Genomic DNA, 15,148 nt, shown 5'->3' on the forward strand with positions numbered 1-15,148 from the left:
AGGAAAACTTATGTAATCTGTTTAAAAGTATTTTAAAAAAACTTTCTTAAAATGAGAAAAAAAAATTATCAACTAAGATATCGTATCGCCCACAATTTTATCTACAGAGTAGTACACGTGTTTCAATTTTTATACAATCATTCTCAGGTAATAACAGAAACTGATACGCGTGTACTTCTCTGTTAATAAAATTGCGGGCGATACGATATCTTTGTTGATCATTAGTTTTGTTGTTCCACAACATTTCTCCGAAGAAAGTGGACTTTAAATACGAATACAGTGATACTCTTTGAAGGATCACAGTCCATAAAGACTAAAAATCTATCATTCGGGAAATCCCGCATAGTGAGGAGTGGATAAAAAAAACGTGATATTGCAAAAAGGTATTTTTGCATAACAAATATCAACAACTCTGTAATTAATAGTCAAGGACGCTGAGAAAGTACTAAATGTATCGCGAACTTCTCCATATTAAGAGTTTTATTTCCTCATGAGTGTGCTGTACAAACATAAAAACGACCCGTGACAGCACCGTCGAATCGGCTTATGAATTTATGTTCCGAAGAAACCCGAGTTAATTTATTCCCATATTAATATCTCTCTCCCAACTCTTTCTATTGTAGTATGCACTGTGAAAGGGAGAAAGGAAATACATCGTAAATTAATGGGTTCAAACTAAAACCCCCAAAGAGGCAAATTAATGCGCTGATAGCATCTCATTTCGAAATAACATTTAGTTAAGAGAAAACACTTCAATGCCATTCGAAAGATTTAGAACTTAGATTACGAACTAAAATCACCATAAAAAGAGACGTGTGATTCTTTATTCAATGTAGTTTTAAAAATATCAAATAAAATTTTAACGGCGTTAACAAATATTTTATTAAATACATGACTAATATTACCAAGCAACTATTTTTACAGGTTAGCGGCATTTGTGGTTCTATCCTCAGTATTTCAACTGCAATTTGGAATAGTTATAGCGTAATTTGATCGATAATTAAAAAACTTTTGATTTAAATAATGGGATTGAAATAAAATTTATCCTCAGGATCACTCCTATATAGAACAAACAGACTTCTTGAAACTCGTGAAGGGTTTACATGGTGAAATAGGATGAGACGGCCATAATAGTGTAGTACATGAAGGTTGAATACGATAGAAATGCTATTTTAATTCATCTATTTTCCCCTCTTGATCTTACAGGCAAAAGTATGAGGTTGGCATCAGAAATTAAAGCTGCCAGAATACGACTGAACCGACTTCGATATATAACTTCAAATGTTATCATTTTCATTGCATGTGGAATTCATTTTAATGGAAGTTGAGAAAAAACTTTACATGAGAAAATTTCAAGCGATTACATTGATAAGAAAGGCGTATTATGGGCAATAGAAGACACTCGCAGAATGGTGATTCAAACGTCTGATTTGGAGGACTTCCCTGCACCTGTTAAGATATGCAACCGGAGACGCTTAAATGTTGTAATCCGTTGCCTATATTCAGGATAGAGTTTCAAGTGATAACGCCGGATAATCGGGGGCTAAGATAAATATTCAGTGCTATTTTTTATGCATCTATATTATTAAGAAGCTCTGAGATATTTGTGGGGTCGAATATTGGAGTGAATTGCAAGATCTTCAAAAGGATATTCTAAGATTACGAAGAAGTTATTCAGAAGGTATAGTACACTCGGAGAGGTTTTTAGATTCAATACCGATGAAAACTAATAAAAGGGATTCATGAAAGGCAAAAACAATGAGAAGTCTAAATGAACCTAAAGATATGAAACTTTATCTCATCGACAAACATGCTCATTGGTTAAAATAAACGTCGAACAATTTTGAAAAAAATAGAAATACCATAGCATTCTCAAAAGCAAAGGTATTGGAAAAGTTGAAAATATTATATTATAATATTCTGATTATTAAAACGCTTGAATAATAATACATGAAATCCTAAAACGACGCTGGTAATTTTGAAATAAAGAGGTATTGAGATATAAAAAATATCATCACTGAAAGCATTCGGGAAGTGGACGCAAGAGATCCAAATAACCCAACGGGTAGTTTTTATGGCATCATATCGTATGAAAAAAGGCAGCGATAATGGAAAAAATGGAATTTCTCACAGAAAATACGAACCAGAGAGATAAAATCTCACTGAATGGTCAAAATGGATGACATAAGAACGCAATAACCGCTGAGAGCACTATTTTGCACTTTTCGTTTTGATATCCCCGAGAAAACACGAAGAGAATATAGCCTGAGAATATATAACTAAGAATACTCAACGCACGCATGAGAAATGAAAGATCTTCGTAAACGAAATCGTTTTAGGGAAGGTGGAATCAAAAGTACAATGGTACTTATAATAAATGATATAATATATTACGATAGTTGTTCAGTTGAGTACACAATTTCCAACGGGCTTAATAAGTATTTTTTCAATGCTTTTTAGAACTTCTTACGTGGCACTAGTATAAGCATTCATTAAACCATTCCTTGAATATCAGAACTAAATACCATTCATCATAGTAATTCCGGTGGGCCACACCTTATCTATCGGTTAAATTGAAAACAACATTGGCAGACAAACCCAGGTACACCAGGATAGAGGATATTGATCCATACATCATTGCTCATATGATTAACCTAGTAAATATAAGCAATTTACACCATAGTTGCAACTGTTTCGATTTACGTAGTATTTTTAAGCGTCTAGTCAAAAGGATGGACAGCACGGGACAGCAACGATAACCCAGTATTGGACAATAGCCCTTGATACTTTGGTAATTGAAATACTGGTAATTTTATTTTTACTCGAGGCTGAACGCAACATAAAAACGAATCTTTGTTGAGTCTATTTTGAATTCTACCCTTATAAAATGCATTTTAAGTGTCTATACTAATTTAGATACGATAAAAATATCTAATCTGCATGCTAAGTAACTGAAAATCCAAGAGGAATAAAAAAAACAATTTATGGAGAAATTTGAAACTTAATATACATATATATGTATATTTGGACCTTAAAGTTATGTTTCAGGAGCAGTCTTTAAACCCCCAAAAATCTGAAATAATGGCCACATAGGGGGCGGGGGCGTAGCCAGGATTTTGAAATGGGTGTGGGTTTTACCGGAGGTTTTGGGGTCCTTCCGGAATGTAAAGAAAACACCCCAGAGCAAAGAAGGGTCCGAGGGTCCTCCCCCGAAAATTTTGGAATTTCTGAAGTGGAAAAGGTGGTTTTTAGGATTCAAAAACATAGAGTTTGTAAGAATATTATTAAAATAAAGTATATAAATTGGATGAAGGAAAAGTTTCAAAGGCACAAGGGGGGTATGTAACACGGAAACCCTCCCTTTCCCCCGTGGCTACGCCAATAAGGAGAGGTGGGGGAATAGAATAGAATATATATTTATTCATGCTCTGGGTATACCCTTGGAGCAAAACACAATTTACAATAATTGGCTCATCAAAAGCACAAAGTTCATGAAGATATCAACTAATAACAATAAAGTTATTTGATACACAAATAATAAAGAAACGATACGTAAACATGGATTGAAATTTGACAACACACGGAATATGTTGGCTGTATTTTACGTAGGAGTCTATTTTCTATTGAGCTCTCTATTGAGTAAAGTCATGTATAATTTATATTTAAATGCATGGTTGGAGCCCTTCTGTTTTAGGGAGAGAATTCCAAAATTTAGATGCCGTTACTAGAAATGATTTCTGGTAGGTGGTTGTACGTGGAGAAGGATAACATAAATAGTCCTTTTTGCGAGATGACATATGAGTGGTTACTGATCTGTTCATAAAGATTTCTCGGAGATAATTAGGGATTCTCTCTCTGAAAATCTTAAAAGCCTTTGTAACTTTTTATCCAGCTCTTTAGGTATGTCATTATAAACAAGACTAAAATAATCAAAGGAAGGAAAATACCAGGGTAGAAATTAACATTTTTCGGGTGGATATAAGAAGTAAGTGCTTATGAAGTGAGGGGGGGGGGGGGAGAAAGTAAGTTTAAATGGAGTAAGAGCGGAAAAGTATAGCGTAGACGGCGGCGGGAGAGATGGTCCATGGTGCGAAAAAGAGAAGGGATCCGATGGAGAGAGGGAGGGGGGGGGGGTTGGGAAAGATTGGCGTGGGACGGAGAGATAAGGCGACCCCGCAGTACGCAATGAGAGCCATTCCGGAGGATTGAAGCCGGAGAGTGTGGGGGAAGAGTGGACGGGAATGGGGGCTGTGGGATGGGGAAATTTGGCGATTGGGGAGAGAGGCGTGGAGGGAGGAGAGGGGAAAGGTTAAAAGGGTGCAGGCGGAACGGCAGAGGGGTTAAATGGGATAACTAACGTCCTCAGAGGGAAATGGGGAAAAGAGGGGAAAGCGAACCTCAGAGGGGTTTCGTGTGGGGGTGTCCTTGGCCTCACACTTCACGGAGGGTTAACCCAACCCATCCGAAGAAAAGGCATTCTAAAATTTAGAGATATTACGGTCCGGGAAGTTTACGTATTCTGCCCATGCTCGCCAATACAAGAACTCACGACTGTTATCAATAGGAATATATTTTTTACCGATATCAGTATTAAGTTCGATTCCTTAATGTATTAATGAATAAAAATATAAATAGTACAGCTTTCCTAAATTTTAAGTTTGAGCACACTTTATTTTCAAGATCACCATCAGGAATTCAGAATTCAGATTCACTTCTACAGGGACAGGCTTTTTACTACAGCCGATGCGACGTGTTTGAGTGGGACTCGGATTCCATTTGCCTCAACACTAGAACCGCGGCGCATTAGGCCGTATTTAAATCCCCGACTCCGATCATATTGATCATTAGTATTTTTTTTACTGATTTTTTACGAGATTTTGTCTTAAGTCATTTCGTATGTCTGTTAGTATAAAAAATTAAAACTTTGATGCTAAGCTGTTATCTTTGGTCATCATAGTTTTGGCTTCATACTAAATGTAATATATAAGGCACTTTCTTCTTGAAACTATTGTTTTTTTTTAAATTTTTACGTAAATATGAAAACGGTGGCTAATAGGAGATGGTAACTGCGTCCAACCAATCTTGAGATTGATAATTTATGATGATGAAGTAAAGTAAATGAACTGACTTCTTCATACATACATGGGAATGTGTACTTTTACGATAGCTCCGAGAATATTTAGTGATGCTGATTGTACTCACAGTAAACCGCCTGCACCACACCGACAGCCACTTGATGTCACGTAGTCGTTTTCCCATCGGCAATCGAAGAATGATGTCCACATCCTTGAAAGCCGATAGGACTGGAGGATCTCTGTGGAGGTGGAGAAAAAAGTACAATTAGGTACGTAAAAAGGACATATTATCTCACTTATCTACAGCTTTTTCATGCCGTTATTTAGAGGCTGTAAAACAGCCAAGTTCATGAAGAATAAATAAATAATCAAAAGTAATATTTAATGCTCTCGGTACCTACTATTATATTTCATCGCGTTAATACACATCATCATTACTCGAAACGGATAGTGAATTAAGTTTTTTTACTTATTAGAAAAATGCGGATAATCTGGTGAATCGTTAAAAAATAAAACACACTCCAATTCACATGATATGCTTGAGTTATATGGTGAATTGTTAGCCTAGATGGTAGACTACTCAATTTAAGAGAGAGGGAAAGCCCTAAGTGAAATTTTTGACGTGAATTTTCCAAGTAATGTATAGCATTTGCAGCGCTTGGAATTATGTACTATATTTCCAGAAATCCATCAGTATTGCGAATTATTACGAATTTAAATCGATAACGAGGGTAGCTATGTGATTGCAATAAATGTATTTGAGAATCGTTAGGATTAAATAACAGCAAATGGGACAGAAAAAGGAGAGGCTGCGTCTTAAGAAACGAATACGGTCACGAGAATAAAGAATGCGAAATCTTTCCCAATTTATATTTGAATTCTAGCACACTGTTGGAGCCTTTTATTTTATCTTTTAACTTGTTGACTCACTAAATGAGTATTCAAATCTGACGGCTGGCTTGATATATAAGTACAGAGATGCAGCCGACTTTTACCGGAGAAAAGCCATTAACTTTATTTTACTCGCAAATATTACAAATCCTAATTACCAAAAATACAAATTACCATTACTGCTCTTTCTTCACTGCCTTAAGCTCAAATGTTCCGCAGAGTATGGTAAGGAAATTTTCAATTGTACATCGCAACAATCACCTAACAAAAAAAACGAGATAATTCTTCAATAGTAAGGTTGCATTAGTCGAACAAAGAATTTTCTAATTCTGTTTTTATAATTTAATTATTTTCCATCACACAAAATGTGAGTTAAGGCAACTCGTGAAGTTTTGACTCTTGACTTTTTGATGGTTGCATTGGATGGATGGTTTGGTGGTTGCATTTTTCTACACTATGGTGTGAATTTTGTAAATGGGTTATTATTTTAATATATTTGGGAGAATTTTTCAAATATGTTAAGATATCGTGAACAAGGTAAAAGTTTGGGAAATTAAAAGTGTCAATTGTTGGGATCATAAATAACGGAGAGGAAACTACAGGGTAAGGGTTAGGTAAGCATCACGGGAATTAAGGGCTGCTGGGATGGGATGTGTGACATCAAAACCCGCCCACACCTCGACTTTTGCTATAACCCGAGGCGACAATTGTCAAGGCTGTCGAGCGGTGTGTGTGCGTGGGTAAAGGAAGTGACGTCACGCTTGATCCTGAACTAAGAGATTGGAGTGGCAGGGCGTGGATATATATCCCGACGAGTGGAGATAGAGATTGGGGTCGGGAAAAATGGGGAGGGGTGGAGAAACCCTGAGGGTGCGTCCCTTATGGGGAGGGGTGCGAACCCTGTCTGAGGGCTTGTGTGTGTCTGTGTGGAGAGAGAGGTGTGGTGATAGGTTTTGGAGGATCGGGAGATAAGCGAGGGATAAGTCGGAGAGAATCGAATAAGATGCAGTTTTCCCCATGTCCCAGAGCGTGACTGGAATTCAAGAGGTGTTATTTTTTCCATTGGCTTTCCCAAGGTGAATACATCGAGGAGGCACCAGTTCGTTCTGTTGAACCTTGATTTTTGATGTCACTTTACATTAATTTTAATCTGTGCGATTTATATCCTGCCGGTGAAATTCACATGAATTGTCATGAGAAAAAATTCCCCTCGACTGGGAATCGAACGACGGAAATTTGGCTTTCCGAACCACTGAGCAGACCGCTACGCTATCCAAGTACCTGAATTCCCATAGCAATTGTACGGAGGCTCATGGTACTAGATCTAGTATTAATTCCCAATATTTATCATATAATATTTACACCCATGAAGAACCGCAATGAAAAGATAATTTGATAATAATAATAATTTGATAGATCACATCATCACGAATGTACATTGTGGTTTAGAAGATCAATTAATGCTTATTTCTCCGTTAATTAAGGATTGCTCTGCTCGTCAGCGGCACGAGTGGCGACATTTGTAAACAATTTAAATGTGAAGAGGGTGGCAACGCATCTGAAAGGCTCTAGAGTAGAAAATTCTCCAATTTTAAAAGTCGTGAGATTTCCCCACATTCGCCGAAGCTCCCCTTAAAACAACGAAGGAATGAATATGTTAAGACAAAAATAATGAGACAGGGACAATTGCTACCCAACCAGCAACGTGTGGAAGAGAGGCCTGACCAATCAGCGCACAGGGGGAGGACGGCCAGTGATATCAACACTTCTCACCTTCGACCCGAAGACGAAAGCATGATGGCTTTCGAAACTGTTGTCAACAATTTAACGACAGACGCGGCTGGAGAACTTGGTACTTGGCATTCATGAAAAATAATGAGAGTTTTCTCTTTCACATGGAGAGAACTATTCAAGATACCAGCAAGATAAAATTTCTTCTCCTTTAGCTAAAATCAAATTGGTGTAGTAGCTGGAGTGTTGGCTACCCACCCTCTGAGTACGGGTTCAAATACCGGCGGAGTAAAAGATTTTTCGAAGACTGCCCGATAACTGCATGAGTGCTATAAGTAGCGCCTTCGTTATAGCACACCGTCCATCGGATGGGACGTTAAGTCGCGGTCCCCTTTTTGCATTTAGTTAAGAGCTCGATGATGCCGACGCCGGGTTTCTCTCCATCTATCCCTCCCGATCATTCCATCATGGCGCAAATGACCTCAGCTGTCGGTAACCTGCACTAATTACCATACCTAGGCCTCCTCAGATCAAAGCTGAGATAAATGATTATTTTCCCACTCAGCGCATATCCTCTTTAATGCAACATAACTGATGCAATACTCGGCGCCATACAAGTAGAATATCTCATTTGGTTGAGGAAATAGAATTTTCGTAAATATGCCCATTATAATTTTTGGCCCAGGGTTTATGTCGATTTTCTCGTCCATAGCTGTTTCTTTCGAGAAAACCATCAGAGAAGCAACATATCCACTTTTGTACGGTGAAAAGAATTGAAAATGCCGTGCCATCACCGAAGGATTGCCATTCTCCATTCCAGTTCGTGGTGGTATAAGAAACTTCCCTGCCACTGCTGCAGAAGCTACATGGGACATACCAAGTGAGCCATCTCCCAAAGGCCGAAGGAACATAAGATAGCGATGGAACTTCATTAATCAGAATGCGGTTAATGAAAATTATGCCTCATAAAATAATGTTAAAAAAACTTGAGTTTTTGCTAATACGGAAGATTATTATCCGCGCCTGATATGAGAAGAAATAGAAATAGCTAAAAGTCCGAACAATTAAAATAGAGAGGATTGGCTACAATCTGAGTCGTATTTGGAAAGGTTTCTTAACCCCTTCTTGTGCACAGCGTCTAAAGCCTTCCGCCCGAATTTCAAATCACTCCAGCAATGTGCAAACGGACAAATATTCTCCAACATTATACAGAGACGAAGGGAATGATATTAGTCTTTTGATAATGCTTCCACTGCATCCAGGATTTTTTTCTCAGGGCCAAGGATCTGACAGGAAAACGACCTTCTCATACTTGAGATTAAAAACAGGATATAGGCAAGAATTACTGTACGAATATTCTCTTTATTTTTTTATTATGAAATTTATAAATATGAAATTAAATGATTGAGGCTCCGTAATACACAAAAGAAAACGACCGTAACCGTATTAAAAATTTTATCTATTTTTTTAAGTGTCTTGGGGGGGCACGTGTCCCCGTGACCCCCCCCCTACATTCGCCTATGGCTTCCTGTAAGAGGAGTGACACGTTGAGTTTAAAATGAATTGGACGTAGCTTTTCCCGGATTGAACGCCCATTTAAGTTGGTTTATGATGCCCGGCGTTCAAATTAACAATTTATCTGCATATATTAATAAATTGGTAGTACGTCATGCAGCAAAAACGTATTGCGTTAGTTTCGTTTTTTAAACTGGATTGTAGATTATTATTTAATCATATGATAGGTAGCGGTAATAATTCCATGGATAAAGTGAGGACGTAGAGGAGGACCATTTCTAAAATAATTGAATTAAAATTAGTAAGAGAGGATGCATGGTATAAGTTCCTCTGTACACATAAAGTCAAAATGATTGAGGGATGAAAATTATTTTTTTTACAAAAGCAATGCTAAAATAAAAAAACCGATTTCATAGTTAGACTCAGCGCTGAATCTACAACTGCGCCAACACGATCTTCTAAGCTGAACACTCTTGAAAAGAATTAGAGGTACAAATCGGACATAATTTTAGGCCAAAAGGAGGGAAAAAATTAGCTCAATTGTTCTTCCAATACGCCGCCATTCCTCAAAAGTACGGTGAAACACGTTTGAAGTAACCGTGAGGAAAAAATTTTCCACGGAAGAAGACAATTTGAGAAAAGGGAATAGGGGGGAAAAAGCGTCCACTTAAACATTAGGAGCAACACCCCTTGGTCTTGATCAAGATAAATTGCCATTACCGAGAGAAGCCATTACCACTACCAAACGGTTCTTGAAGGTGCGGAGGCACAGTGAGAGTTGGAGGGGGGGGGGGGGGGGGAGAGAGAAGTAAGGAAGGAGAGGGGAAAGTGAAGAAGGGGAAGAAAGCACCCTCCCCTCCACTCAAGCATCAGTTTGGTTCTCGCCTCCTCGGGCAGATGGCGCCACGGAGCGCCGCGGAAAGGAATCGCAAACCATCCGATCGATTTCTCCGCAAGGCTTTCTCTTCCCTCCGCTGAATTCAAATTTCTTAGCTCTCCCATAATAAAACCTTACTTGATGATGTTTCTTTTTTCATGATGTTTAAGCATTACAATTTTTAGAGCCTACAAATATAATTGAAGGGTAGGCATCGAGTTCTAGTTGTCTTCTAGGTGTGCTTCTTATTCTGCGCAAATGTGTACATATCTCCTTGGTAGGATTTCATACGACTACGTTTCGCTGTGTATTTCTTCAGGTAAAATAAAACGTATGAGCTAAACGCTATGTCGGTGGGAAAAAGGGGGTGCTATGACAAGAGAATAGATAAAGGGAAAAAGAGAATGGGTCAGAGAATTTTTAGAAATCCAGAATTCAACGTATGTCAAAATTTAGCCTGTCTTATCCAATGACTATAACTTGTGTCACGATTTAATTATGTCCTAAAAGAAACTAAAATCAAGAGTTCTTGAAAGATGTTTGTACCTCGCAATGCATCAATGCTTCTCATATGTTTCTGCAGCGAACGATTGGATGCTGATATTTTTCTCCAAATTTTTATTAATCATGTCAGAACTCGAGAAAATAAGCCACAAAAATGATTAGACTAATTGGTTAGGCTATAACCACTCTCGCAATGAAAATGAATGTCTTCGACACTGAAGGCAAAGCAGAAGATGGCGATCATGTTGCACGTAAGTAACGAAGTTGCTGATAGCAACCAACTACAACATTTCTAAATTCTTGTCGGAACTTTCATCTTCATGAACTTCATTAATTCAGTTTTCAGAGCCTGAAAATCTATTCAACGGATAAACTTGGAGTTCTACTTGGCGTGTGCTTTTTCTTTCTATGAATTTCCTCTTTGCAGCGGAGAGAAGGGTAACTAGACAAAAAGAAAATAAATAGTGAAAACTTAAGATTAATAAATGATTGGGAGGTGTGGCCGGGAACGAAGATAATTGGAGGCAAAAGAAACAAGAAACTGTAGCTGCACAATTTTCAAGAAAATTAAAACTAAATGACAAAATAAATAACCAAAGAGGAGAAAAATAATTAGAACAACTCAAGGATAACCTAATAATCCTATCGATTGATGAACTATCATCACTCCATCTTTCACCGATTCAACCCGAAAGTTAGTTGGGATGGGTGGGGGTAAAGCTCACCCCAGACAGACACACATGTTTTAATATCACTCATTCAAGGAAGGAGGGCCGATTCTTATTTCTGAGTCACCTCGTACTGAGAGGATTTAATTTGGGGGGTTTCTGAACGCTATACCTGGGATATAAACCCCAGACCCTTTGATCAGCTGCCAAGCGCTCTACCCACTAGGATATCACGCTCCTCGTTAGTCCCTATCCTACCACAATTTTCTTTTTCTTCCATCTGGATCTTCTTCCCAATTCACCGCTGAACCGTTCCCAAGAAATAGTTCCCTATTGCATGGACAGGGAAATTGAATTCCTATGTCCGAAGTTTTTCCGTCCAATGTATTTATTATATATCCAACGTAGGTGTCGCGACTCAAAAAATGGTCAACCCATTCTGTTCTTAGGCTTATGGAACTCCAATGTCCTTCACTTACTTCCTCTATTCCTCTGCAAACCTATCGTTTTTTCACTCTTTTCCTCCCTTTTACCTTTTAAATCCACATATAGCGCCATATCTTGAAGTCTTCTTAAATTTTTTGATCAGTTATTCCAATGTTATACGCTTCTAAGTGAAACTGCCCCCGAAAGGTATATTTTTAGTAATGCAATGCTGCAATGTTCATCACTCTCGGTGGCAGTAGTCCTCTTCTTCCGAGGGATCCTGAGTCCTAATCCCGTCTGAGGGGTTTTTCCACATCAAAAGGGAAAAGTACGTTTGTGTTTGTCCAGCACATTAATTGGATTTTGGAGTACTTACTATATCCTCCTCGGTCCTCGCGTATTGTATTCAATACATCGACGTTTGAATTTTTCATCGTGAGGGTGAGAAAAATGTCGCTATTGCAACTAGTTCAGTGCGTCCTTACAGATGACAGCATCACACAGAAGTCGCAAATGTTGTTTGTTAACACCTAATTAACCAGAAAACATTAAATTCGGGCCAAAAATCACGGTAGACATGTCCGGGGACTGAGGGGTATATGCCCAAAGATCCGCTCGACCAAAGACGTTTTAAAATGATACGTGAACTTATAAATATTTCTACAAGTTAAAAGAATAACTCATGGTACGAATATTTCTCACATTACGCGCAACTTTTTGGGATCCTGCGACACTTAGCGGGAATTACGATGAAATTCGCGCCGCCGCGCCGGCCACATTGGCGGATGGGTGAAGTACTCTGCGAGCGACCGAAAGTTCGCAGGTGCGATTCCGGCCTAAGAGGGTTTTCCATCGCACATCGCACGGCATGAATGGTTTCGATTGTCCAAAGAGAGAGACAATTCTTTTTTTTGTTACACAGAGAGTTTTTACCAAGAAAGGTAACAGAATGTTCATAAAGGCATTTTGACTTATAAAATTCGAAGTAATTTGTGTGTATGTAATCACCGCGTTTCTGAAAGCTAGCCAGTTATCATGTGTGTAAGCTTTTTATGCACGAATAATATCTGGATTCTTATAACTGAATGTACAAAGGATAATAAAATGAAAATAATCACTGCATTTAAATAAAGAATTTATATAATATTGGCACCAGTTCTGTTGGTAGCCCAAAAATAGGTTCATACGGGATACATATAATTTCCACAGCTTTTTATAGGGCATATTGTAATTTTGTATGAGTGAAATAAAGTTATAAAATTTTTATATAAAAATCTATAATTTGAGGCCTTAAAGGAGTTGTTGGTCATTGTTTAAGCAAAATATTTCTCAAGCCCAAATAATGATCCCGTTGAGTTGCTCTAGACCACTTTTTAATAATTTGGGATTAGTTTATGCAAAGTTCGTCAGATAAACATCGCTTTCTAACTTTTGGGCGAAAGGATCTCTATTTACGACACTTGAAGCAGAATAACTGATGACGCTTAAATTTAAGAGTGAAAGGGTGGACGAAAATAAACCACAAGTATATTTCCTTGACCAATAGTTCCGAATAAGCCAATCCTAAATTAAATACACCAAAGGATGAAGTTCGCCATGAAAAAATATTTGACTTAGCCGGGATTCGAACCCGGATCTCCCGATTGCCGGTCAGGCGTGCTACCAGTTACACCACCAAGCCATCTTCTCAGAACGAACTTCGGGATGGGTTTTACCGAACAAGATGTTGACGTCACAAGTCCACACTGTGGCACATGTGGCGAGGGTCGTGCTTACTAAGCCACTGTCGGGGAGAAAAACCCTTATTTGCCGCTGGTCTGCGGCGACGAATTTCAAAGCACTGAAGGAACAAGTGACTTTGTACGCAGTCACGCGCACGGGTGCAAAGTTAAATACACCAAAGGATGAAGTTCGCCATGAAAAAATATTTGACTTAGCCGGGATTCGAACCCGGATCTCCCGATTGCCGGTCAGGCGTGCTACCAGTTACACCACCAAGCCATCTTCTCAGAACGAACTTCGGGATGGGTTTTACCGAACAAGATGTTGACGTTCGTCGTTCGACAAGAATTCGTCGCCGCAGACCAGCGGCAAATAAGGGTTTTTCTCCCCGACAGTGGCTTAGTAAGCACGACCCTCGCCACATGTGCCACAGTGTGGACTTGTGACGTCAACATCTTGTTCGGTAAAACCCATCCCGAAGTTCGTTCTGAGAAGATGGCTTGGTGGTGTAACTGGTAGCACGCCTGACCGGCAATCGGGAGATCCGGGTTCGAATCCCGGCTAAGTCAAATATTTTTTCATGGCGAACTTCATCCTTTGGTGTATTTAACTTTGCACCCGTGCGCGTGACTGCGTACAAAGTCACTTGTTCCTTCAGTGCTTTCAATCCTAAATTTACGAAATCGTTTCAGGCTTGACTTAAAAATGAATTTGAATGTCGAAACCATGATTGGTAGTGGAGTTTTATAACGAAGAGCGGAAAGCACCATTTTCAGTTATATTTTATCTCGAATTCCGAAAAATCCCGTAGGTAACATGAACATACGATGAAAACAGTTGAAGATATAAAAACCCTTGAAGCCCACTTCTCTCACCGATTTTTAAAAATACTTAATTTTTTTGGGACCGGCTCAAATATGGTAGCTTGTTCCAGTACCGTAAGATACTGTTTACGAAGGCGAATCCCGAGTTTGAAAACAATAGCGCAAAATAACCCATTGGAACATTTTTTTTAACATTACGTTATGCTATGTTTTTTTTGTGATCCCGAAACTCTCTGCATCGTCTCCCCTTATGGAGGGATCGACCCCATCTGCCAGTGCCTATCACCTTCCTTAAACAACAAAGTATTTTGTAAGCCAAAATAATGGCACTGTTGAGTTTTTTACACCGAATTTTTATAATATGGGATTGATTAATTCAAGTGGATCTCATAAAAACATCGCTCTCTAACTTTTGACGTAAGGATCTTCGGTTATAATATTTGAAACTGAAGATCCGTTGACGCTTAAATTAAAAAGCGAAACCACGGACTAAAATTAAAAACTAATATTTTTCTTTGATCAATAGTCTATCATAGGCCAATCCTGTGTTTTTGGCCACTTTTGAAGCAGAATAACTGATGACGCTTCTTAAATTATTGAGCGAAACTGCGGACGAAAACTGATGTTTTTCTTTGACCAATAGTCTCGAATCCCGCATTTGTCAAAGAGTAGCGAAAATATAACCTATCGGAATATATTTTTTAAACGTTACGTCCAACTAGGTTTTCTTGTGATCCCCCAACTTTCTGCCACGTCTCCCCTTATGGAGGGATCGACCCCATCTGCTAGGGCCGTCACCTTCCCTAAACGACAACAATTTTGTAAGCCAAAATAATGGCCCTTTTGAGGTTTTCTTTACACCGAATTGTTATAATTTGCGATTGATTTATTCAAGTGGATCTCATAAAAACACCG

General features: G+C 38.6%; 1 protein-coding gene across 3 annotated transcripts in view; it reads right to left on the reverse strand.

Moving 5' to 3' along the window:
* LOC124154291 (protein Skeletor, isoforms B/C-like) overlaps window positions 1–15,148 on the reverse strand; it is a 267,181-nt gene that overhangs the window by 57,876 nt on the left and 194,157 nt on the right. For all 3 annotated transcript variants that reach the window (XM_046527914.1, XM_046527915.1, XM_046527916.1), the window contains one exon: window positions 5,203–5,314. In XM_046527914.1, the coding sequence (XP_046383870.1) occupies window positions 5,203–5,314 (112 nt within the window). The remainder of the gene's footprint in view (window positions 1–5,202; window positions 5,315–15,148) is intronic.

The sequence above is a fragment of the Ischnura elegans genome, chromosome 2 (assembly GCF_921293095.1).
Source record: "Ischnura elegans chromosome 2, ioIscEleg1.1, whole genome shotgun sequence".
NCBI classification, from domain to species: Eukaryota; Metazoa; Arthropoda; class Insecta; order Odonata; family Coenagrionidae; genus Ischnura; species Ischnura elegans.